The sequence below is a fragment of the Rhizophagus irregularis genome, chromosome 24, assembly GCF_026210795.1.
Source record: "Rhizophagus irregularis chromosome 24, complete sequence".
Lineage (NCBI taxonomy): Eukaryota > Fungi > Glomeromycota > Glomeromycetes > Glomerales > Glomeraceae > Rhizophagus > Rhizophagus irregularis.
This window is the reverse complement of record NC_089452.1, coordinates 3,579,863-3,604,510: the sequence shown is the minus strand read 5'-3', so window position 1 is coordinate 3,604,510 and position 24,648 is coordinate 3,579,863. Positions and strand designations below refer to the sequence as shown.

Genomic DNA, 24,648 nt, shown 5'->3' with positions numbered 1-24,648 from the left:
TTTGAAAGATTATGTTATTTTAAAGAAAAGATAGCACAGCCACAAAAGATGGATTATGTCTTTGTAATATAATATTTGAAAGATTATGTTATTTTAAAGAAAAGATAGTACAGCCACAAAAGATGGGTTATAAATTATTTCTTTACGATGTAATATTCGAAAGATAGAAAGATAGTTCAAAGATAATATGTAAAAAGAACATACAAACTTCCGAACACCATACCCTAAGTCTCGAGGTATAGGTTTTATCTTAAAGGTACTTACCCTAAGTAACTGCCTGTATGGGTTGTAAAAGATAGTATATAGATAGCGTATATTAGAATAGAAAGTATTATAAAATTTGTATAAATAGAGAGCGGAATTCAAAGTAATTCCACAGTTCTCATCCACAGAACTCAATAAAAATATAAGTTTCATTTAATTATTTGTTAGTAAAGTTTAATGTTAATTAAAGGTAATAGGTTTGCCCTAAACTTTAATTGATGTTTGCTTAATTAATTTTAATTGAATAAAATAAAAATTTTAAGATGAATTAAATATACGTTTTTAAAAAGTAATAATTCGTAGCGAGAGCTATCGAAGTTTGAAGTTAAAGGTAAAAGTGGATATAATTTGGAAAATTTAGAGAAGTTAAATTTAATTTTATGTCGCTTGATGTTTTGTATTACTAATGTTATTTATGTTGTGAACCAAGAATGTTATTGTTATATATTGTTGCATGTTGTTCGTTGATTACGTTGTTTGTTAATTATGTTGAAATTGATGAAAATTAAGTTAAAGATTTAAAACTAAACCAAGCAAGAATATTAATGTTTCGCTGAGAGCACATATAACAGAAGCAGGGAACTTTATTTACCGCCAGATGGCAGACGGGAGTAACAACGTGTTCCTATTATAACTCATTGCTTCCAGTATTACCTTTTGAAAAATTTTTCAAAATCTTTTAAACCAATTTCCTATCTCTATTTCATCAGTACTATAACATTTTAAACATGAAGGGTCTACTTGATATTCCTCTCTTGATTCATTATGTTTCTCTATTTCATGTCTATTCTTAATCTCTTCTAATTTATCATATATATATATCAGACATTTTTATTTATTTAAACATTTCATAATTTCACTTTCATTTATATTTTATAAAATTTTATCATTAACTTAACATCATTTAAATTTCTATTTTATCTTTTACTTCTCTAAAATACAATTTAAATTCTAATATTTTCAAAGTTCCAGCTTTGATTCTATAATTTCTTTATATATTCTATAATATAATCTATAATCGCGATTTTATTTATAAAATTTCTATATCTTGCGCAAATAAACTGTAATCAAAGCTAGGGATTATTTATAACTGGGGCTGCCTAGTGTCAGACTAATATGATCACTAATAAAGGCTTATTTATACTTGGGGTTTTACCAGTTCTATACACAAAATTAAACTTTTAATAACTTTTTAATCTTTTTCTTATATTGACCTTCAAATTATTTATTCAAATTTATTTCATATTATTTTATTTTTCATATATTATCTTATAATACATTTACATTTTCTTATTATAATTGGATAGCCACGAATTTTTAAGCGATCAATGTACTAAAATTTCTGTTGACATAACGCCCTGGTGACACAACTATTCATTTACTATTCTCTTATTTATTTATTATTATCATTTTATAAAATTTTAAGAAAAATATTCTAAGTCCACAACCTCTTCAGACTGGAGAGGTCTATATATATTTTACTGCGTCTCATCACGTGACTTATACTTTCTTTTATTTTCTTCTATTTACTACGTCTCATCACGTGACTTATACTTTCTTTTATTTTCTTCTATTTACTGCGTCTCATCACGTAACTTATACTTTCTTTTATTTTCTTCTATTTACTGCGTCTCATCACGTGATTTATATTACTCACGTGATCCCTATAAAAAAAATTTTACTTAAAATATATTTAAAATATATTTAATTTACTTTAAAATATACTTAATTTTCTTATTTTATACTTAAAATATACTGAAAATTGAATTTTCGCAAAATTTGAATTAAATTGTATTTAATATATACTTAAAATATATTTAATTTACATTTAAATTTTGCCCATTTCAGTATATTTTAAGGATATTTAAAATAAGAATATTTTAAGTATATTATTATATACTTAAATTATACTTAAATGATATTTAATTTTTGCCTATTTCAGTATATTTTAAGTATAAAATAAAATTTTAAGTTTATTTTAAGTATATTTTAGCAAAAATATTTTTTATAGGGGATTTGTATAACATTTTATTTCTACTGCGTTTTGATCACGTGATTTTTACTGCTTTTTTAACACATGACTTGTCACAGTATAATTCTTATTTTATTTATTCATTTTCTGTAACTGAACTCATGTTCTCTTCTTCTGATTAAATATTTTATTACATTTCATATTGTTTACGCAACATGCTTACGCAATTTCTTTTTATTTTTATATTACATCATTATTACATCATTTATTTCATATAATTCATTATTATCTTTTATAATCTTTCATATCTAAGGTTGCTTGCCGAAACCTAGGGGTTTAGACAAGATGGCGTTTTGCCGAAAAGTGAAATTCTGCTGAAACTATATTAAAGTTATATTAAAAAACTGGCAAAACTTTGGAGAAAGGCGAAACTGCCGAAACTTATTATAAATGCCAAAACTGCTGAAACTTTGCCGAAACTATAATAAATCTATAGTAAAATTTTGACAAAACTAATCGTAGGATTTTGAAGAGGTTTAGACAAGCAACCTTATTCATATCATTCTTTTATTGTAATAAAATTATTATTTTTTTTTAATATCAAATAATAACATTTCAATATTTCTCATGTTTACAATATCATTTAATTTTCTTTTTCATTTAGTAACCTATACCGGGCTTGCCTACCTTCTTCATAGAAGTATAGTAGTTTACGGGTTTGTTACTAATAACTTTTCTTTTCTTATAATACTTTTGAATTTTTTTAATCATTTATTAACTTTTTATTATTCACAAAATTCATTCTCATTATAAATTTTTATTTTCATTTAATTTTTAAATCTTTTCATTATTATCTTGAATATTTCATTCATCCTTTCAATATATACTTTTTCAATATATCGTATATTTTCATTTCTCATATATTCCGTAATATTCCTTTTTCATAATATTACTTTCTCTTATTTCTCGTATACCATTCAATAATATTTTAATATTTCTTATATATTTTCTTTTACTATATCCTTTTTCATATATAGTAATACTTTTCTCATATTTCAGATAAGTCTTCCTTATCTATTATTTCTTTGATGATTTCTCATATCATCTTTTTCTTATCTTTGATGATTTCTCATATCATCCCTTTTTTATCTTTGATGATTTTTCATATCATCCTTTTCTTATTAATTTCACAAATTTTTCTTTCATTTTCTCATATAATTTTCTTTTATTTCTTATTTAGATCTTGTATGAAGATAACAATCATTTACTTTCTCACGAACATGCACCAAAAATGTGGCACGCCGCCCATAGGATAAATAACAATTTATCGTATGTTGCCACCGACGTGTTGAGTTCTTATATTATCTTCGCTTGGTTTAAAATAAAATTAATTACAAAAACAAAATTTTTTACCAAAATTTCAAATTGCGATAATTTCTCCAAATTTAATATTAAGAGCGAAATAAATTTAATTAATTTATTTTTTTTTTATATTAGAATCAATAATTATTAATCGTTGTTCATAGTGAAACCACTATGATAACTCTTTATTAATATTAATTTCATTTTGAGCCAAGACACAAAATCAAGACTGCGGAATTTCCTATTGAAATCCACTTGTATTTATACATTTTAAGAAAAATATTTCTAATATTTACTATCTTTTTCTAATAAAATTTGAAAATCTATTATCATATAACTATCTCGTTATACTAAACTAGACTATAAATATATTTATCCTTATTCTATTTTATTGTATTTTTGGTTATTATAACGTTAAATTTATGAAAAAAAATGCTCATATCTAAATGAGTTTATAACGTGAGAAATCTCACATCGCACAAGAGTTACTACACTTTATTTTTTTTTCTGGTCTGTGTTGCACACAAAAAGCCACATTAGTCAAATTTGGTCATTCGTATGACTGAAAAATTACGTAACGTTAACACTTGTTGTACTTGTAGTCTTAATTCGAGTGGAACGGCGGGTTCTTTGTTTTTAAAGATCATTATTTGCACTTGTAGATTCAATTTGTGTAGAATTACTCCTTTTTCTTTTACATTTACTGGTTAGATCAACAAGCTTATTGTCAGAAGAATTATTGGTTGGAGTGACGGAAGAATCTTCAGGATTTTTTCTTTTTAAAGAAATTTCGTCATTTTTATCATCATCTTGAATATCAATGATTTTGTTAGACAAATGAGAATTTTCTTTTGGGATGTCTTGTTCTGATTGTAAATATAAATTAGAAGTATCTAAAAATATAATTTCAGTTAACATATAATAATAAATATTTTTATTACAAATGATTTACAATTAAAATTTGCTTACTCAAAGTAAATACTTCATTAACCTTATGTTTGTTGTTTCTTGCTTTAATAAGCATTTTTTCTGTTTATTCATAAGTTCTTCAATTTGCTGAGTAATATCTTGAAGTTCATCTATTATGTAATAAAATTTAGTATTTTTAATAATAAATGTAATGGTAAAACATAAGTTAATAAACTTACTTGTAGTCATATTGTTAGATTCCAATTTGGGATCATCTTGTTCAGTGTCATTTTTATGATCAGAATGTAGTGTTTCTATTGAAGTAAAGTCACCAGAATTATTTTGTGATTCTTCAACATCACTTGTATGATTATTGTATGAAGTAGATTCTAATTCCATGGAATTTCTAGATTTCTTATGTTTTCTAGATTTTTGAGTTTTAGAAGATTTATCAGGTTCTTTATTATATTCCCCTAATTTAAAAAAAAGTTAGTTATTATTATTTGAATATCTAATAAAAAGTTATTATTAAAACTTACTATAATTATTAACCCATCTTCTAATCATTTCTCTAAGAGCCCAATCACCCATAGTTTGAGGAAAACACTCATTTTGATCCTTAAACTGAAATGATATTTTAACAAATAGACTTTAATATAATTTTTTTATACACTTATTTATTACCTTGTGAATTGTTTTATTAATAAGCTTTATTTCAATATCCTTAAACATCATAGTTTTAGCAACTTCTGATAAATATTCTTCACATAAATGACGAAGTGATTCCTAAAAATTGAAATAAGTTAAATATTGTACAATAAATAAAGGTATTATTATTAAGAATAAAAGAAAAGTACCACATATCCATTCCACGTTATTTTTCTAATATGAAGTGTTCTTAGAATATCATAATAGTTTTTGCCTTTTTCCTTTGGTATAGGCTAAAAATTTAAAGAAAATAAATTAAAATAGCAAAAAAATTATAATTATATTGAGTTGTTTAATTAATATGACCTGTTCAGGATCTGATGAAAACCATTCTGGCTCTTTTCCTTCACGTTTGACAGGTTTATGTATTTTTTTTGAGTCAATGGTAGCATTTTGTATTTTTTTAGTTTTTTTAGGCGTAGTTTGTACAACTTTAGAATTCAAGAACTTTTCATTTAATATTCGTAACTCTTCTTTAAGTTCAGCTATTCTATTAGAAGTTTTTTGTTTAGATATTTGTATTAATGAATTATTTGAAGAATCAGAGTCACTAGCTACAGATATAATATCTGAATCTTCAGCTTTTTCAGTTTCTTGAACTCGTTGACCTCATTTACGTGCCATAGTAATTCAAGTTCAAAAAATAATCAATAGTACGATTATTTAGTTTATATATATTAGTATGATAGTCTAAAAAAGTATATTATTAATCAATTTTGTATTAATAATCCTCAGTCTTATATATATTAGTATTAGTATATAGTCTAAAAAAGTATATTATTAATCAATTTTGTATTAAGAATTCTCAGTCATATGATTATTAAACAATTATATTGTCTATTGATTGTTTGATCATTATTAAATCATTCATATATAACTAACCAGATTATTACATATTTTATATCAATTAAAAATTTTAAAAATTTTAAAAATAAAAATGAAAGTAAAATGTAAATGTCAATCATGTAAAAAAGAACTAAATGGATATAAGGAAGTTTCCAAAGCAACAAGAACTCGTCATAGAGCAAAAGATAAAAAAAAAAATATTATAATAATAATGGAAGGTAAATTATAATTTTAATAATGTGAAAATTTGATCACTAATTATTTAATTAACAAAATATTATTTATTTAATATAAATACTAATATTGTTACTGCAAGTAATAATGATAATGTTATTAATATGGATATAGAATTTGATAATATAAATAATGATGAAAAATCAACTGAAAGTAGTTCAAATAATTCAAATATGGATGAATTTGATAATATAAGTGATGACGAAAAATCAACTGAAAGTAGTTCAAATAATTCAAATATAGATGAATTTGATAATATAAGTGATGACGAAAAATCAACTGAAAGTAGTTCAAATAGTTCAAATTATGATGGTAAGCTTTATTTATAATAACTGGTAAAATGTGGAAAGAAATTAACAACTAATTTTATTTAGATAATGATTTTGAAGCATTACCATTAGGTTATATGGAAGCCTTGCATCTCTTAGAAATAAAATCACGTACTAATATGACAGATCAAGTCTATTCAGAGATTATGTCAGCTTTTAGTGAACATCAAATAAGTCTCTATTGTGCTTCAAAAAAACTAGAAAAAATGATTTCTATTTCACCAATATGGATTGATTGTTGCATTAATAGTTGTAATGCATTTACAGGAGATTTAAAAGATTTACAAAATTGTCCAATATGTAAAGAATCACGATATATAATTAAAGGAAATACAAAGGTATCCCAAAAAAAATGGCCTTTTTTTCTCTTATTGATCATTTTCTTATGCAATATCAAGATTTAAAAAGATCAGAAGCATTACAATATAGACATATATATACTTCAAGTTCTGAATATATTAATGAAGAAGGTTATAATGATATATTTGATGGAAGACGATACAAAGAATTATGTGAGGAAGGATTTTTTTCAGATTATAGAGATATTGCATTAACAGCTTCTATTGATGGTTACCAGATATTTAAGCAGAAAACTGATGATTGTTAGGTTTTACTATTCATTAATGCTAATTTAAAACCACAAGAACGTGTTAAACATGATAATTTATTAATTGGAGCAATCATACCTGGACCAAATATTCCATTAAATTTCAACTCTTTTTTATATCCAGTAATTAAAGAATTAAAATCTCTAGAAGGTATAGAAACTTCAGTTATTAATAGTGTTATTAATTTTTAAATAACAATACATTTTGTTTATTTTAGGTGTAAAATGTTATGATGGTGCTCAAAAAGAAAATTTTATTTTAAGATGTTTTGTGGTATCTTGATCAGGTGATATACCAGCATTTTCAAAGTTAATGTGCACTACAGGATATAATTCATATAAAGGTTGCCGATATTGTAATCTACATGGTGTATATTATAATCATGTTTACTATCCAACCACTCCTCCTAAAAATAGCAAATTGACCAAATATAACCCAAAAAACCTGCCAAAAAGAAATCATGCTAATTATCTTCAAAATATTAATCAGTTGAATTTTGCAACTAACAATAGTCAACAAAAAAAAATAGAAACAGAAACTGGTATATTTTTTAGATGAATAAAATTATTGATATCAAATTATAATATACTTTGCAAATTTCTTAACTATATTAATATAGTTTCGGCAGAATTTCGCTTTTTGGCGAAACACCATCTTGCCTAAACCTAAGGATGGCCCCGAAATTGATTTGGCAAAAATCCGAAATCCGAAATTCCGAATCCGAAATCCGAAATTTTTCCGAAATTAATTCATAATTTCGGCCGAATTCATAATTCCAGCCGAAAATCGTAATTCCGGTCAAAACGGATACGTCGATCATTTCTATATTTGGCGATAGCCGTTCCACAAAAATCAATTTTGGTAGGAACGAACATGGAATCTTGTGTAACATCGATTTCCATTTTAGGAAATTCTATAATTCCTGCCGGAATTAAGTGCATAATTCCGGCCAAATTTACATATTTAATTTCGGCATTTCGGCTGGAATTTCGGATTTCGGAATTTCGGATTTGGCTGAAATTACGGCTACGGTTTCGGAATTTCGGCAAATCCGAAATATTTCGGTTTCGGGGCCATCTTTACCTAAACCCCTAGGTTTCGTCAAGCAACCTTAGTGCTTTCATTACTTACTTCATTTAACAGATAGTATTCAGGCCACAGGGCCATGCTGGGCAACGTGGCAGTTCCCAATGAAACGTCTATGTGGAATGTTATTGCCATTAGTTAAATCTAAATTGCATCTATATCAAAGTCTTATCAATAATATTATTTTGCGTGAACAGTTTAATCATCTAAGATTTTATTCTATTCAAAATCAAATATTTTTCACAAAGCAAAAACAAGAAGCAAAAAAAAACAATATGATTTATTCTAATGAATATTATATTGAAGAACTTTATTTTCCAAGGGCAAGATATTTTATCAACAAATCAACAATGTTAAAACTTAAAAGACATTATTTTACTGCATATGACACTATTATAGATGAAGAAGATGGAGAGGTAACAATAATTTTTCTAATACGCAAATTATATTTTAACTAATTAAAAATAAAATTATAGGAAGTTTCTGAAAATGGTATGAAATATGGTCGACTTAAAATTAGAAATGGTAAAATGATAGGATCCAAGTGGGGTAGACGAAATAAAGACTTTACAAATACTAACTATACAGTTGCAATAAGTTGGTAATATATTTTGATTTTACCCCAAAAAACATTTATTATTTATATAATCCAATTTACTATTAGATTAGAATGCAAGTTGACAAATATGCATCACAACGGAATCACAAATCAGTCTTTCAGATTGAAGAATTTTATGGGTGTATAGAATATTTTATGGTTTATGAATACAGAAATATACCAAGGATTATTGCATTTGTTCAATAGACTAGTCAGGTATCAGAAGACAAATATGGGTTGAAAATGTTTAAGGGGTTTGGATCAAAACAGTTTATAGATGTTTGTGTAATTGATCGTTGCATAGGATTTTTAAAAGTAGATAACATTTATTATATAATTGATAAAGAAGTTAATGATCTGGACGATAGTAACTTGTATACAAGTTATATGGGTGCAGAGGAGGAGTAATACAAATTTTATACAAAATTTGTACAAATTACGGTCAAATGATTTATATGGAATATATAATTAAAACATATGTAAATTTATCCAGAATTTATGTTTGAAAATATTTTAAATAAGTATGTATTATAAATTTGGTATGATTTCATTCTTAAATATCAATTTTAGTATAAATTTAACACGATTTAGTAAATCATTTTATTACTGTGATTTGGATCAGCATAAATTTAATACAAAATAATGATATATTGTATATTTTAGACATATATAGGGTATAAATTTATACGAAAACTACTTACTGGGATAGTAAAGTAAAATGTTTAATTTCATATTTCTGAAACTATATAAAACGAAAATAAATAAAGAATAAAATAAATAAAGAAAAGAAGATACAGTTAGGAAAACTTATTTTTCATATCCATTACACAATAACTCGAGACCCATTTAATTTAATGTACTTATTAAAGAGGAGAAAAAGTTATATTAGTAATTTAGTTATTTAATTTTAAATCCAATACAATAAACCCAGTAAAAAGTATTTGTCAAATTTTCGTATAAAAAATGTAATATATTTTAACATAACAAGTTTAATACAATTATGAGCATCCATTTATACAAAATTTGTAAATGATTTGTAGCAAACTCGTAATACTTTTATTTAGCATTCGAAATACATTTGTATATATTTTGTTTTACATATGTATAAAATATATAGAATGTAATATATTAAAGTATAATATATTAAATATGTACTAATTTATAAAATATCAAATACATAGATAAATATATTAAATAATGTTATACCGCTTTACATTTACGACGAGGACATTTTGCTGGAGGAATTCTGATAGTTTCAGCATCTTCAACACCTTTCTCATCATCAGGTGGTTGTGCTGCTTTAGTTTTATGACCAGGACGTTTTGCTGGAGGAATTCTGATAGTTTTGACGTCCTCAACACCTTTTTCATCATCAGATGGCTATGTTATCTTACGTTTACGACCAGGATGTTTTGCTGGAAGAATTCTTACAACTTCAACATCTTCAATGGCTTCTTCTTTATCAGATGATTGTGTTATTTTATGTTTATGGCCAGGACGTTTAGAATAAGCTGGGAGACATCAACGGCTTCTAATAATTCTATTGTAATATATTTTATATATTTAATTGATTACATATGTATTAAAGAATCTATGAGCTTACTCTTACTTGGTAAAGATTTATTATTATCAAGCCTTTCCAAACTTTCTATATTCAGGCTGTTGGATACCAATAATGGTTCTGTTTGATTGGTAGTAATGTTATTAATTTGATTTATTTTAAAATATTTCATCAAAATTAAAAATTACCATGATTCGATTTTTTGTTAATAGTTTATTTCCTTTTTTTGGCTCTTTTACTATTACCATTTGGTTTTCGGATCTTAGCTTTATTAACAGAAATATTTGTCTTATGCATTTCGCTAAGATTAAGAATTGACCCTATAAAATGTTGAAAATTTTAGTAAAATAGCAGAATAATGACAAAACAATATTAAATTAAGATAAACTTACGTCTATAATTTATATGTCAACGAATCATCTCACGTTCCGCCCAATCACTAACAGTTTCTGGAAAGGATGGATTTTTCTTATGAAACTAATACAATAAAAAAAATTGGTTAAAAAGTGTTAAATAAATGTAATTCAGGATTACAGTTAGTATTTACCTTATCAATACATTTATTAATTTCATTAATAGGCATATCACGATATTCGGTGGTAGGATATAGAGGATAAAGTTTTTCAGCTACTAAAAGTCTCATTGATTCCTGCAGTAGTATATTAAAGTTAAACATTTATCTCAAATATTAATAATATTATTATATACTGACCACATAGCCACGCCAAATACTCTTTGGGATATGAAGAAAAGAAGGAATCTTTTGATAGTTTATATTTTCTTCTTGAATATTGGCTATTATATATTTTAAAATAATAAATAAAAATAACAATAAAATGTTATATTTAAAATAATTGCCACCTGTTTAGGTTCATCACTAGAAAATTCAGTATCATCTTCTTCAGAGAGGGTTGGCTGACTTTTACTATTATATTTATTATTAAAAGATTTATCCTTTAAACAACTTTGATTTGATGATCCTTTTGTTTTATTTGTTATGGCAAAAGATTCTTTATCTACAAGTTTTTGGTTCGATTTTCTCTTTGTCTTTTCCTTTTTTATAGAAGTATTTTCAAGTTTCATAATTTTTTTTTTAAGTTCTGCAATTTTTTTCAATGTAGATTCCTTTTCACAATTAATAAAAGAACCACCATCAGAATTGGAAGAACAATCAGACATTTCACTATTATTATATTCCATTATAGAGAAAATCTTTATTTTTTGAAAAATAAAAGTAATGAATCCTGGGAAAATAAAACTTTTAAAATAAAAAGATCATGTGAATTATATAAACTTATAATACGTCATAATTATTTAAGTTAAATTCTTATTGCATAACTATTTTTAATTGATCTATTGTCTACTATAATAAGTAAAATTTAAAAGTTTTTTTTGTTATATAAATAAGGAATGTAGTGTAACTATTAGATTTTATACCATATTTTAACCAGCAGCAATTTTTCTTAATATCCCGATTAATAATTATTCAAATGTCTATTAAAAACCGTCAAAAGAAAAAAAAGAAAAGTAACAAAGGACTAAAAGTTTTTTGTAATTGTTTGAAATGCAAAGGCCAAAATTTAGTTTCAATTTCAACACGTACACGTCATCAAAAAAAATACTCTCAAAGTGGAAATATTCAAAAATCAAGTACTGATGAGCAAGAATCTGATAAAGATGATGAAAATATTGAGATTTTGAAACGAGAATCAAGCAAAGATGAAGAAAATGACAAAAATACTGAAATTTTAGACTTAGAATCTCCTAATTACGAACCAATTTTTCAAGAAACTATTGACAAATCTGATAATAGTACATCAATAGAACTAAACTAACAAATATTGAACCTACAACTATTTGCTCTTTAGATGGATCTAGACACGTAAAATTTGGTTAATATATTGATTATATCTCTTAGTATATTCGGCTGTAATTTATTTTAATTTTGATGAATGTTTACTAATTGCTCATTTATTTATTTTTTTCTTTTTAGGGATTCTTTGAAGTACCTTAACTATACTTTTTATTAGCGATGCAAATATTCTGGATTTATTAGTATAAACAGACTTGAGGTTAGAGGTCATAAGCTATCCCACCAGCTGGCAAAGTGTATGAAATTTCTTTTAATTCACAAAGAAAGCCTTGCTAAAGTCATCTTTAGTGTAAGTCTAGTAATACATTGCCTTAATTGAGCGTGGCTACGAAGTTTATGATTCCTAAACTATATATATATATCATATATTGATATTATATTTTAGCATATTTCTCTAATTTTATATTTGCATATTTTTTACATATAGAATATGATATTCCATTAATTAATTTTCACCATATAACAAAGATATTGCAAAAATACGCTAGTTGAGCAATTTATTGATATGAGAGTGATTGATCAATGTATAGATTTTTAAAATCATGCGAAAATAGTTTTATGATCCTAATGTAATTGCACGAATCATTAAATAGTACAAATTTCAAACAAATTTCAAAAATCCATATTAAAATAATTGTACTATTTTCATTTAATAAATGTTAGAATTTAATAACTTTATAAAAAATCTACAATAATCATACATTTAAGTTTACGAAATAAAATTTAAATATCAGAATATTAATAATGTTATGAAAAGCCTACAATAATCATATGATTAAATTTTATGAAAAAATGCGATTTTATTCAATTATACAAATACTAAACAGAAACTAGATGATTATTACAAAAATAAAATAAAAACTGCACGATTTTTATACAATGACTTTTTACTGGAAAAGTTTGATGCATACCTGTTTACAGTGTTGGTATGGGAATGGGACATGTCCTTGGATGGGACAGTCCAGGACAGTCCAAGTCCTTGGACAAGACTTGTAATGTCCAAGGACATCTGGGACATTTAAGTTTATATAATGTAAATGTAATTTTACTTTTTGATAATTTTTAACTGTTTAATTTGAATTTAAAAAAGTATTTTAATAAAAATAAATTGGCATTTTTTATTTTCTTTATTTTATTAAAAAGGAAATTCTAATTCTTTAAAAATTGATCTTAATTTCCATTTGGCATCAGAATCAATTGCCGGATGAGTAATTTTATTAGTTTCTATAAATATATCTAACTCGTCTGTTTCATATTCTTCATTTTTGTTAGCTTCTTCTTTTAACATTTCTGCTCATTCTTGTAAATAATCTCCAAATTCATTTTCTAAATTAGTTAAATTATCATTTTCATCCTCTTCATTTTCATTTTCTGGAATTTGTTCATTATTTTTTTTGATTTCTTCATTATCATTTGTATTATTTTTGTTAACATCATTTATAATACTAAGTGGAGTTATTAAAGTAGAAGAAGTACTAGAATTAACCTGATGCTTCCATGTAATATCTGCTCTTAATTTACTCATAGCAAGAGCTTTTGATGACTAAATATAAAGACAATAAAGTATTAGTATTTTAATATTAAAAATTCAATATTTATAACAAAAATAAAAATACCTTTAAACGATTTCGTCGATTTGTCTGTAAGAAACCCATACAACTCCAAAGACGCTCCACAGAAGGTGCATTTACACAAATTCCAAATAATCTACAAGCAACTAAGCCTAATTCATTTGTAGATGTTTCTGCAAAACACCAATATCTCCAAATATCTCTATTAAATTGCTTATATGTATCATAATCAAATGGATATTTTCCTAAACGAAAGTCATCAAATTCACATAAAATACAGGTAGATTCTTTTCCAACCCATGCTTGATAATAGTAAGTGAGCCATTTACCAAATGTAGTATAATTAATCTTAACTTTACAGAAACTTTAAATTTTCAAGTGATATCATTTCAATATCATTTCGATATCATTTCGATATCGATTTAATATCGATACAATATCAAAATAAGTATTATCACTTTGATATCATTTTGATATTAAATCGATATTGAAATGATATCAAATGATAATAGAAATGATATCGAAACAACATCTTTAAGTTTAATTTAAAGATATCATTTCGATATCATTTTAATTATCATTTCGATATCATTTCAATATCGATTTAATATCGAAATGATATCGAAGTGATAATACTTTATTTCGATATTGTATCGATATTAAATCGATATTGAAATAATATCGAAATGATATCGAAATGATACCGTTAAGATAAACTTAACGATATCGATTCTATATTGATTAAAAATGGTAAGTTTCTGTAAAGAATTTTAATTACAGATAAAGTATACATTAGTTTAAATATTATATAACAGATAAAAAAAAATATCAATAAATCTATAATAAACTAATTCAATAAATTAGAATTATGAGTTAAATTGGTGATGTAAGTCAAAACATTATGCCTTAATACTCCAGAATCATAACTCATCAACCCAAAGTTGAGGATTAACTGGGTACCTTGCTTTAAATTCAGTGACACTGCCCAAGTTGGATGGGGTGTCACAGGTACGCTTTAAGAAGACTCGCTACGACTCTATTGCAAAAAGGATAAGTATATTCAAAAAACACCAGACATAAATTCACCTCAGAAGTTTGGCGGGAAACCCCTGTAAACAACTGCAGTTTCATCATTACTAAAATCATTGAACTTAGGAATACAATGAAAAAGTTCATGAGAATGATGGCTTTAAAAAAAAAATACAAATATATTCTCAACTTTGACAATTCACCCTTATTCTTTGGCCTGGAATTCTCATATGACTGCATTATTGTTGTTTGTAATTTGATTCATTGAATCCACCATAAATTGCCTGGCAAAGTGAACTTTTATTAGACAACCATAGCTTTATCAACAAACGTTGCAATGTGTTTGGACGAATGACATCCTGTTTAATAAATTTTAAATGGGCAAACGTGGACCTAAAACCCATTAAAGATAGGCTGCAAGAAGTGCAAAGCAACTTACTAACCCATGAGTGGGTCTAAGGGTTAGGGAATAAAATATATGCCAAACACATACAAGTTGGTATAGAGTTAAAGTCTTACAAACTAAAAATTATTTTTGCCACTTAATTCTCTAATAATCAATGTTATAAAAAAGTTACTTATGACTTAAGCCTACTTAATTATATATAAAATGACACTTCGAACAGACAGAGCTCATGATATATGAGAATATCCCATCATGCCTATTTTAACCCTTGATTAAAGGATTTTTGTTGTGTTATCAAACTGATTATATAAGTTTTACGCCTATATAACATAAGCTTATGCCCATATAATCAATCAAACAAGTCCACCTTTTCCTATAACACACTATGCACGACGGCAAACGGTATAGGAGGAAGACTCTACTTTTCAAAAAGAAAGTTTTTTTTTTTCAAAAAAAAAACGTACAAATAAATAGCGGTTAAATAAAATGGTGGTTGAATTGACTTTTTAGGAATTAATAGGTCTTATACGTGATCATTTAATATACGCGATCATTTAATTACGCGATCATTTAATCAGACAATTTTATAAATTTGGTATTATACGAACTTGATCAACCAATAATTGTTTAGGTAATGCACGGATGAGTTCTTTATAGGTGGATATTATCAAAATAGAGCCAAATTAACTTTACACAGTTTATATAGATAATTGATTATTTAATGGTAATAACACAACAAGTTAAAGAAATTCAAATATGATTGAATCTCAACAGATATTCAAAACTTTTAAAACTTTTTGTGATTTTTTGATTGAAGCTAATTATTATTAAAGTCTATACCATTAAAAAAATATAATTAAATAAACTAAAAAGAAATACTCAATAAAACTCAATTTTATTTTTTTATTAAAATTTTATAAAGTCATTTATTAATGATTCTTCTTCGTCATATAATTTTATAAGAACGCACCTAAATCTATAATTTAATTTTATTAATATATTATTATCAAAGGCGTGATGTGTGAAATAAATAAAATAACTTACTTGTTTTAGGGTATTTACTATATCACTTCCACTTCGGGAAGGGATAATTATATTTTTAGTTATGGTATCCAACTCCTTTATACCAGGTAAGTTTTTACCGTCCCAAGAAACGCGGACGGCTTCCTTAACAAACTCAACTAACGTATCCATGCCTCCATTATTTGTCAATTCCAAAATATTGACAGCTGCGAGTTGACGATTTAGAAGTTTCTGCACCACGTTTTCGTCAACGTAATCTTTAATTTCTTTTTGGGAAAGATTTCCAGTCGTACCCCTATAATTAATTAATTAATAATTATACAAATGGCACTATTTTGTTGACTATAAAACAATAAAATAAACAAATACCTGCTCTTTCTGATTTCTTTGTATTCCCTCACTAAATTTAGAATATTTTGGTTGAATTTATTCCTGAAGTCTGTTAAAGACTTACGAGTTTTATCTAGATATCCTCTAGCTTCGCTAGTGTAAATTTTAAACTGAAAAATTTTCACAACCAAATTGTCGAGTGCTTCACTACTCAGATTCCTCACTCGTAAAAATAAGCACTTTACCGACTCATCCCATAGTCGTATTTTATCCTAAAATATTGAGATACGTTATTTGAGATTTAGACATAATAAATATTATCATATTGTATTAATACTAACTTCAGTATTCTTTGAACTAACAATATAAGATGATTCGTTCATCTCATTTGCTAATTGTAAAATTTCTGGATTTTTTACAAGCCAGTTACATATGTCTAATTTGGTACAAAACTGAAACGGATCCAGAATTGTTTTAGCCACGCCTAACTTGTCGTTATCATCATCATCATCATCTTCTTCTTCCTCCTCTTCTTCTTCACTTTTATCCCTTACATACTCTTCTACTATTACTTCCTTTTCACTTTCGTTATGTTTTTGCCTGGTATTCATATCTGTATGTAATATATTATTTCAATTATTTCAATTAAAAATTAATAGAATAATATTAAAGAGCTAAAGCCTATATAAATTAATATTTACCTAATAATAATTGATTAGTTTCTTCAATATTTATTTCTCTCCTCTTTCTCGGTAAGGTCCTTTGATTTTTTTTCGATCCTATTATACATATTTCGGTTATTATTCTTACATATAAGCAAAACTTTTACGGAAGAGTTACATATATACCTGTTTCAATTTCTATTTCTTTATTATTACGTTTAGTCATAATATCGTAATGAGAGAACAAGAGAAAATGAGAGAATGAGAAAAAAAAGTAAAGTAAACTTCTCGCAAGATTGTCATGATATAAATGAGATCTCCTTGATCAAAAGAGCGAGATTGTTGATATAACCCCTTGATCAAATATGGGATATAAAATGAGGTTGTCACAATATAAATGAGATCTTGGTTACTGTAATTTTAATTATAGAATGTAATTGGAAAGTATGCAGAATCTCAATATCGTTGTGTACCGTATAAATTGAGGGGAATGCGGGATCAGTTGAAAATGTTGAAAGATGGAAAAAAACTATGATTTCTAGAGGATCGGAAATTAAATTTAGTTTATATAAATAAATTATTACAATATCGAATTTCATTCAGTGACATTTTTTTTTATATGGAAGATTACCTCAAATCGATTTTACGGTTCCAAATTTTATTATATTTTCAAGCTATACGTGGAATGAGAAGAAAAATAATGGAAAGGGGTGAGAAGAAAAATGATCGGTAGAAGAAAAAGGAGTGAAAAGAAATTAATGGAATATTACGTTTTGAATTTCCATTTTTATGTGTGATATGATGACATGCAAGAAAAATTAAATTTTTAAATAATTATACTCTTGACGATAAAATATAAAATATGATCGGAAAAAAACCAATCAATAAAAAAGATCGATTATTTTTAAACTGAACCATGTGATGATCCTATCTAACTAAGCCATATCTAAGCCTTATTTAGTGTAAGCCCCTGGATTGATTACATAAAAGAATTTTTTAAATAGATAGATGGGATCTACAGTAGTCAACTTACAACGATATTTGAAAAATACTGATATATTGATATTTTATACTGTAGGAAAGAGTTTTAATACATATTGGTGTAATCAAATATCGGTATATAAAGTATCAACTATACAAATAATGCAAGTCATGTGCAACTAATCATTTGTCTAATTGTTCGGTAATATTCTAAAACGGAGTAAATTAAGATCGAATTAAGTTCCTTACGGTGTAGATTAAGGTTAGCTTAAAATTCAGTATAATTGTAATATATCATCGCAGTGTAATATGAAATATAATCAAGGAAGGACATGCGTAGTTTAAAATATTACATTTTCTTTTACCTTAAATATAATTTGCAGATTACTTTCGTCTTCTTTATTGCTTTTTTTAATGTATAATTATAAATAACATTTTTAACTCACTTTTTATTAATAGAATTTGTTTATTTATTTTTATTTATATATATTAATTAATGCCGTGATGCAGTATTACTGTAACTATATTTTTAAAATAAATTAATAAATCAAAAAATTATGTGTGTATTCAATGTTAAATAAATTAATTAAAGATGATTGCATTAGAACTAAAAAATTTAGACAAGATTATAAAAATAAACTCAAAGAAATCAAAAAAAAATATGTGTGTATTCAATGTTAAATAAATTAATTAAAGATGATTGCATTAGAACTAGACAAGATAGTAAAAATAAACTCAAAGAAATCAAAAAAAAATTATGTGTGTATTCAATGTTAAATAAATTAATTAAGGATGATTGCATTAGAACTAAAAAATTTAGACAAGATCGTAAAAATAAACTCAAAGAAATCAAAAAAAAATTATGTGTGTATTCAATGTTAAATAAATTAATTAAGGATTGCATTAGAACTAAAAAATTTAGACAAGATCGTAAAAATAAACTCAAAGAAATCAAAAAAAAATTATGTGTGTATTCAATGTTAAATAAATTAATTAAGGATTGCATTAGAACTAAAAAATTTAGACAAGATCGTAAAAATAAACTCAAAGAAATCATAATAAATTTATTATAAATATAGAGCCTTTTCTTGACATTTTCCCCATCAAACTAATAATATTTAATAATGGCAGCATTAAACTTAAACGCAAATCTTCCAGTATACATTCAATGGCCTGATAATGCTGCTTTGACCTTAATTCAGCATCATCGGGCCTATCAGCCCTTATTCACCACAACGAGGTTACATGACCAAAAACAATTATGGCGTAGAATTGCTCGTGATATATGAAACAACCACACATTCAGGCCAACTAAAAAACAATGCAGAAAGAAGTGGAATGCACTAAAGGCGGGGTACGAGAATCTAGAGAGGCTAATCAATAGAAATCCTGATGATTACCCTAGTACTCGTACCCCATCTTTGCATGATGAGAGGTTCTACCAAGAACTCTCAGACGAGTTCTGGAGAGTTGAGCGTAAGTATTTATCATTTAACTGATTTTTTCATTAATTCATTTGTTTTAAGCATTAGTCCGGTCCTCCCGGAGAAATAGGGTGGATCATAGGATATACGAGTATAGAGAGCACAGGTGCTCTAGGCACTCTTGCTCCCGATCCTCCTACCACCACCGAGAGCGCGGGCGCTCTCATTCTCGATCTCCCTACTACTGAGAGCGCGGGCGCTCTCATTCTCGATCTCATCATCACTGACGTCATTAATATTTTTATTTCATTTTATTTTTTATTTTATTTTATTATATGTTTTATTTTATTTTATTATTATGTTTTATTTTATTTTATTATTATGTTTTATTTTATTTTATTTTATTATATACTTATTATTTTATTCAATAAATAACATTATTCGATAATATTATTTGTCATACCAATTGTCATTAACCATATACAGTATAATTGACCCTAAATTTTGTGTATCCATTAATAGCCAAATCAGCATTAATTTAACCGAAATGATTACTTAATTGGCAATTGCATTTTTTTTTTTTTTTTTGCCGACACGCTTAATAAATTTAAAGTTCTAATTGAATTAATAAAATTCTAGTTAAATTTAAATTAATTTAAATTGTAATTGTTGTAAAGATAAGGAGACGATATAGTCACGCCAAACCAATAAAACCAATTCGAATTCAAAATCGGTTTTCTTACAGCAATCTTGGTGAGACAACTACTTCTGGTGAGAGATGTTCACCTGTACGTTCACCTGATAATGATGACGATAACATGGACTTTCAGTATAATCATGAAGATAATGATTTAAGTTTTCAGGATATTAATGATGATGATAATGAATATGGATCAATTGGTCCTCAGTATTACAATGATGAGATGGAAGATGATGATCAATCATTTGATAATGAAGAGGAAGAAGAAACTGACAATGAATACAATAGTGAAAAGGAAGAGGAAAATGACAATGAATACAATAGGGATGAGGAGGAAGATGATGATAATGGAGACAATAATAAAGAGGAGGAAGAGGAAGGTAATAATGAAGAGGAAGAGGAACGTAACAATGACGAAGAGGAACGTAATGACAACGAAGAGGAAGAAATACATCAAATTGTTGAAGCTTTGGATGAAGACAATATACCGTCCTGCAATGGTGAATTTGCACCGTACTTTGATAATTATACAACTACCGGCAAGCACTATTTTGTTAGCTTCAGAAGCATAATGTTTCTACAAAAGCATATGAAGACCTTGTTGATATCATTCACAATCCTCAATTCGAACCTACTCATGTAGTAAAAAATATCTGTAGATTCCAATCATGGAGAAAACGTCTTCCTCTCCTACCAATAATAACAAAACCTATTCAAATTTTACCAAAAAAAACTCTGTCAACTTTGCAAGATTCGAAGCTTTCATATCAACTCTCAATTAGTGATATTATATGGCGTGTTCTCAACAATCCAATGCTGATGAAGCATATGTATTTCGGACCCGGTGTTAATTCTGAAACAAAGTCAGAATATTGGCATGGAACTTTATGGGGAGAATCACCACTTTTTGGACAACATGAAATAATAATATCAGAAGGTAATAGGACAATATACTTTGGTATAATTATGATTTGTTAACATTAAAATGTTTATTTTAATAAAATAGTAATATATCAATCTGGTGATTTTGTCTACTATCATGATAATGGTCTTAAAAAACTTGGAAGATTGAGAGCAATTTTAAAAGATGAAAATGGAAACTATGAGTTACGAGTTCAACTAATTTTAAATTATGATGATTTATCTGGAAATATAAAAGGGCTATCAAGACGACGTCGTTCTCTAACTAGGGAAGTATGGTTTCAGGATGAACCATTTATAACCATAATTACCTCTCAAATTTTAGAGAAAGTAACTATAATGATGACGTATAAACACCAAATTATTCCAGAAGGTTCATTACGAATTACTGAAATAATTTATAAATGTAATGACCGTTGGCACGTTCGTGATGCAAAGCTTTCATATCAACATCCTTCAGATTACATTTCTGTCAGAAATCCACCGTCGTCTATGCCAGTTTATAAGCTGTTTTTAGATCTTTACTATGATGATTTTGGTACATTTAGAAATGTATACCATTCCTTAGGTGGCGTCTATATACAGTTTGGTAACATGCCAACGCATCAGAGAAAGCTAATCAAGAACCATTTTGTTCTTAGATTTATTCCTTTTGGTGGAAATTTTAACTAGTTTATGGTACCATTTGTTTCAGAAATAAAAAAATTTGAGAAAGGAAAGATTATGACCGTTCAAGGACAAGATGCATGGATAATTGCTGGGTTGGGCCTTGTTACAGCAGATCTACCTCAAGGTAATGATATGGCAGGAGTACTGAGGTATTTTTCAATTTAATTATTAATCTTAATAATATATTTTCGTAACAACTATTAAAATGATTTAAATTTAAAAATCAATTTAGATATAATGCAAATAAAGGTTGCCGTACTTGTACAACTAAAAAGGAATCATTGAGTACCTATAATCAGGATAGTGTGACAACATTATGTTATCATCATATCACAAATGAAGAAATTTCAAAAATTTCTCAAGAATCTGTAAATTCAAAAAGAGGACAACTTTGTACAGAATATGGTTTAAGATCATTACCTAGTATTTTGGATAAATTAAAACGTGAGAGACATTTACAGACGCCACAGGATATTTATCATGCCACCGCAGGAAAGATTGGGCGGCTACTAAAACTAACCTGTGAATTATTTTCACAAGAAAGAGAGGATGATTTTGTTAAAATTTGGAAAAATTTTGAAATTCCAAAAAAGTGGTCTCGTCTACCAAATCCAATTAGTCATTACAATAGCTTTATGATGTCTGATCTTCTTAGACTAGCTATGATTATGTTATTTTTATTAAATAGATTTTTAAAGGAATCAAGCCTCAAAAATAATGAAGCAGCCACTATTCGACAAAGGATTGATGTGGCTCGAATTAGCTTATTGCTAAAAGCTATTATATCTTGTTGGGTACAAGTTGCAAAGACTATGAAAGCAGTTTTTAATAAGGAATTTACGTTAGATAGATATAAGGAATTACAGCTATGTCTTAAAGAAGAGTTTTTAATTCTTCCAAAGGTATAATTATAAATTTGAAATTCAGAACATGGAATAATTCAATAATTAACAATATTTTGTTTTTTTATAGGTTTTTGCAAGTTTTGTTAACTTACCAAATATACATATTAATATGCATCTTTTGATGCATGCTAAAACTTTTGGTACACTTGTCAACTCTCAGGTTAGTATAAAAGAGATAGTTCATCGTATCTTTAAAGGAATGGTATCAAAAACTAATTGCAAAACTATAGACCTGGATTTATTAAAACGTTACAATACTTTATTTGCAATTCGACATTTAGCAGATGGAGGTATAGATCCAAGATTAAATAGATCTTGTACTGGGTTCACAAGTTCAAATTTTGATCAATTATTTTCGAATTGGTATGTTACAGAAGATAAATATTTAATTGAGGAACAAATTCAAAATGATGACGTAAAAAGTAAGATAGCAAAATATTATAGTACTTTATATTTATTTTTTCACATATGCATAATATTTACTAATCTTTTAATTTAGTTACTTCACCAGTAAATTTTATTTCCAATATTTCCTTAAAAAAAGAATGTCAAAGAGGAACATGATAAACTTCTCTTGACTTTGCATAATTTTAAAATTGAATTGTTTTTATCTTATGTGGATATGAAGTTTGAGGCGGCACTTATAAATTCTTCAATTAGTTGGTACAAATTAGCATCATATACAATTGAAGAAAAAAATGGTATTCTTTCAAAAGTTCACCTACATCTCGGTGATTTTATCACAATTTATGAAGAAGATCATGAAGAATCTTATGCAATAATCAAAGGTATCTTTCAACATAAGGGTAATAATAACAAATATTATGCATTTATTGTTGTAGATTGGTTTGAAGATACTATGGTTGAACATTCAGTATTAAAATGTCCACTTTACCGTCTTCAAGCAACAGGAGATAAATGGAGACGTATTTTTCCAATTACTGTAATAGATAATGTTCAAAAAGTACACTTTATTCATAATTGTAATTCAGAAAGGTGCCAACTACCAAATCATGATACTACAAATAGAATTTGGATAAAAAATAATTTTTATTTTACAGCCATATAATTATATTAATTATATAAATATAATAAAATAATTATTTAATTTGTATCGTATAAAATTTTGGTTAAAATTAACCAATAAAATCATATGCATGATGTAATAATAAATTAAAATTAACCAATTAAAATCACTTTAATTACATGCATGTGATATCTAAAAATAGCTAAAATTCGCTTTTATTAATGAGATTTTTTTTGTTTATTTTCAAAAATACACTTTTCTCTTGTCTTTTATATTAACACTTTACATTATTTTGTTCGTCTCTTCTTTTCTCTTTTTAAAGTATACTTTAATTATCTTTTTACAATATTAACAATACTTTGGGACACTTTAGTTTATATATTCAACATAGTAAAACACCTACATATGAAAAGCAAGAATAAAAAAAGAATAAAGAAAAGAAAATGTACCCACCACTCACATACGAAAGAAAAGAATAAAAGAAAGGAAAAATGTACCCACTTAACCACATACAAAAGAGAAAAAAGCCATTTTTTAAATAAATAGTGGAGCTGTTAAGCAAGGTATGAAAATAGGATATACGCGTATTTTTCATATTTTTTTTACAATATGTTGTGGGTTGAGTATTTTTTTGTTAGACTGTGGTATAA

At 26.4% G+C, this 24,648-nt stretch overlaps 8 protein-coding genes across 8 annotated transcripts; 4 read left to right on the top strand and 4 right to left on the bottom strand.

Moving 5' to 3' along the window:
* Nucleotides 1-4,234: 4,234 nt before the first annotated feature.
* On the bottom strand, nt 4,235-4,516 carry OCT59_016476 (uncharacterized protein; the record flags this gene model as incomplete). Its single annotated transcript, XM_066132509.1, has 1 exon — nt 4,235-4,516. One exon carries the CDS (start codon nt 4,514-4,516, stop codon nt 4,235-4,237), a length of 282 nt encoding a protein of 93 aa, XP_066003484.1.
* A 51-nt stretch (nt 4,517-4,567) lies between these two features.
* OCT59_016475 (uncharacterized protein) lies at nt 4,568-5,839 on the bottom strand (the record flags this gene model as incomplete). Its single annotated transcript, XM_066132508.1, has 7 exons — nt 4,568-4,677; nt 4,747-4,980; nt 5,047-5,131; nt 5,192-5,293; nt 5,365-5,448; nt 5,522-5,769; nt 5,833-5,839. The coding sequence occupies 7 exons, from the start codon at nt 5,837-5,839 to the stop codon at nt 4,568-4,570; spliced, it is 870 nt and encodes a 289-aa protein (XP_066003483.1).
* A 313-nt stretch (nt 5,840-6,152) lies between these two features.
* Nucleotides 6,153-7,514, top strand: OCT59_016474 (uncharacterized protein; the record flags this gene model as incomplete). Its single annotated transcript, XM_066132507.1, has 6 exons — nt 6,153-6,279; nt 6,410-6,607; nt 6,670-6,924; nt 7,023-7,193; nt 7,269-7,382; nt 7,450-7,514. 6 exons carry the CDS (start codon nt 6,153-6,155, stop codon nt 7,512-7,514), a joined length of 930 nt encoding a protein of 309 aa, XP_066003482.1.
* Nucleotides 7,515-8,593: 1,079 nt separating this feature from the next.
* On the top strand, nt 8,594-8,923 carry OCT59_016473 (uncharacterized protein; the record flags this gene model as incomplete). The annotated part of the gene is made up of 2 exons (XM_066132506.1): nt 8,594-8,734; nt 8,795-8,923. The coding sequence occupies 2 exons, from the start codon at nt 8,594-8,596 to the stop codon at nt 8,921-8,923; spliced, it is 270 nt and encodes an 89-aa protein (XP_066003481.1).
* Nucleotides 8,924-10,116: 1,193 nt separating this feature from the next.
* Nucleotides 10,117-11,677, bottom strand: OCT59_016472 (uncharacterized protein; the record flags this gene model as incomplete). Its single annotated transcript, XM_066132505.1, has 7 exons — nt 10,117-10,241; nt 10,311-10,373; nt 10,520-10,597; nt 10,723-10,797; nt 10,903-10,954; nt 11,025-11,126; nt 11,339-11,677. The coding sequence occupies 7 exons, from the start codon at nt 11,675-11,677 to the stop codon at nt 10,117-10,119; spliced, it is 834 nt and encodes a 277-aa protein (XP_066003480.1).
* Nucleotides 11,678-11,967: 290 nt separating this feature from the next.
* OCT59_016471 (uncharacterized protein) lies at nt 11,968-12,312 on the top strand (the record flags this gene model as incomplete). Its single annotated transcript, XM_025328923.1, has 1 exon — nt 11,968-12,312. One exon carries the CDS (start codon nt 11,968-11,970, stop codon nt 12,310-12,312), a length of 345 nt encoding a protein of 114 aa, XP_025164634.1.
* Nucleotides 12,313-16,326: 4,014 nt separating this feature from the next.
* Nucleotides 16,327-17,597, bottom strand: OCT59_016470 (uncharacterized protein; the record flags this gene model as incomplete). Its single annotated transcript, XM_066132504.1, has 6 exons — nt 16,327-16,332; nt 16,401-16,674; nt 16,749-16,981; nt 17,051-17,322; nt 17,411-17,488; nt 17,558-17,597. The coding sequence occupies 6 exons, from the start codon at nt 17,595-17,597 to the stop codon at nt 16,327-16,329; spliced, it is 903 nt and encodes a 300-aa protein (XP_066003479.1).
* A 1,879-nt stretch (nt 17,598-19,476) lies between these two features.
* Nucleotides 19,477-23,267, top strand: OCT59_016469 (uncharacterized protein; the record flags this gene model as incomplete). The annotated part of the gene is made up of 10 exons (XM_066132503.1): nt 19,477-19,592; nt 19,659-19,828; nt 19,907-20,064; nt 20,454-20,976; nt 21,063-21,413; nt 21,483-21,935; nt 22,092-22,215; nt 22,299-22,968; nt 23,039-23,173; nt 23,253-23,267. The coding sequence occupies 10 exons, from the start codon at nt 19,477-19,479 to the stop codon at nt 23,265-23,267; spliced, it is 2,715 nt and encodes a 904-aa protein (XP_066003478.1).
* Between the last annotated feature and the right edge of the window lie 1,381 nt (nt 23,268-24,648).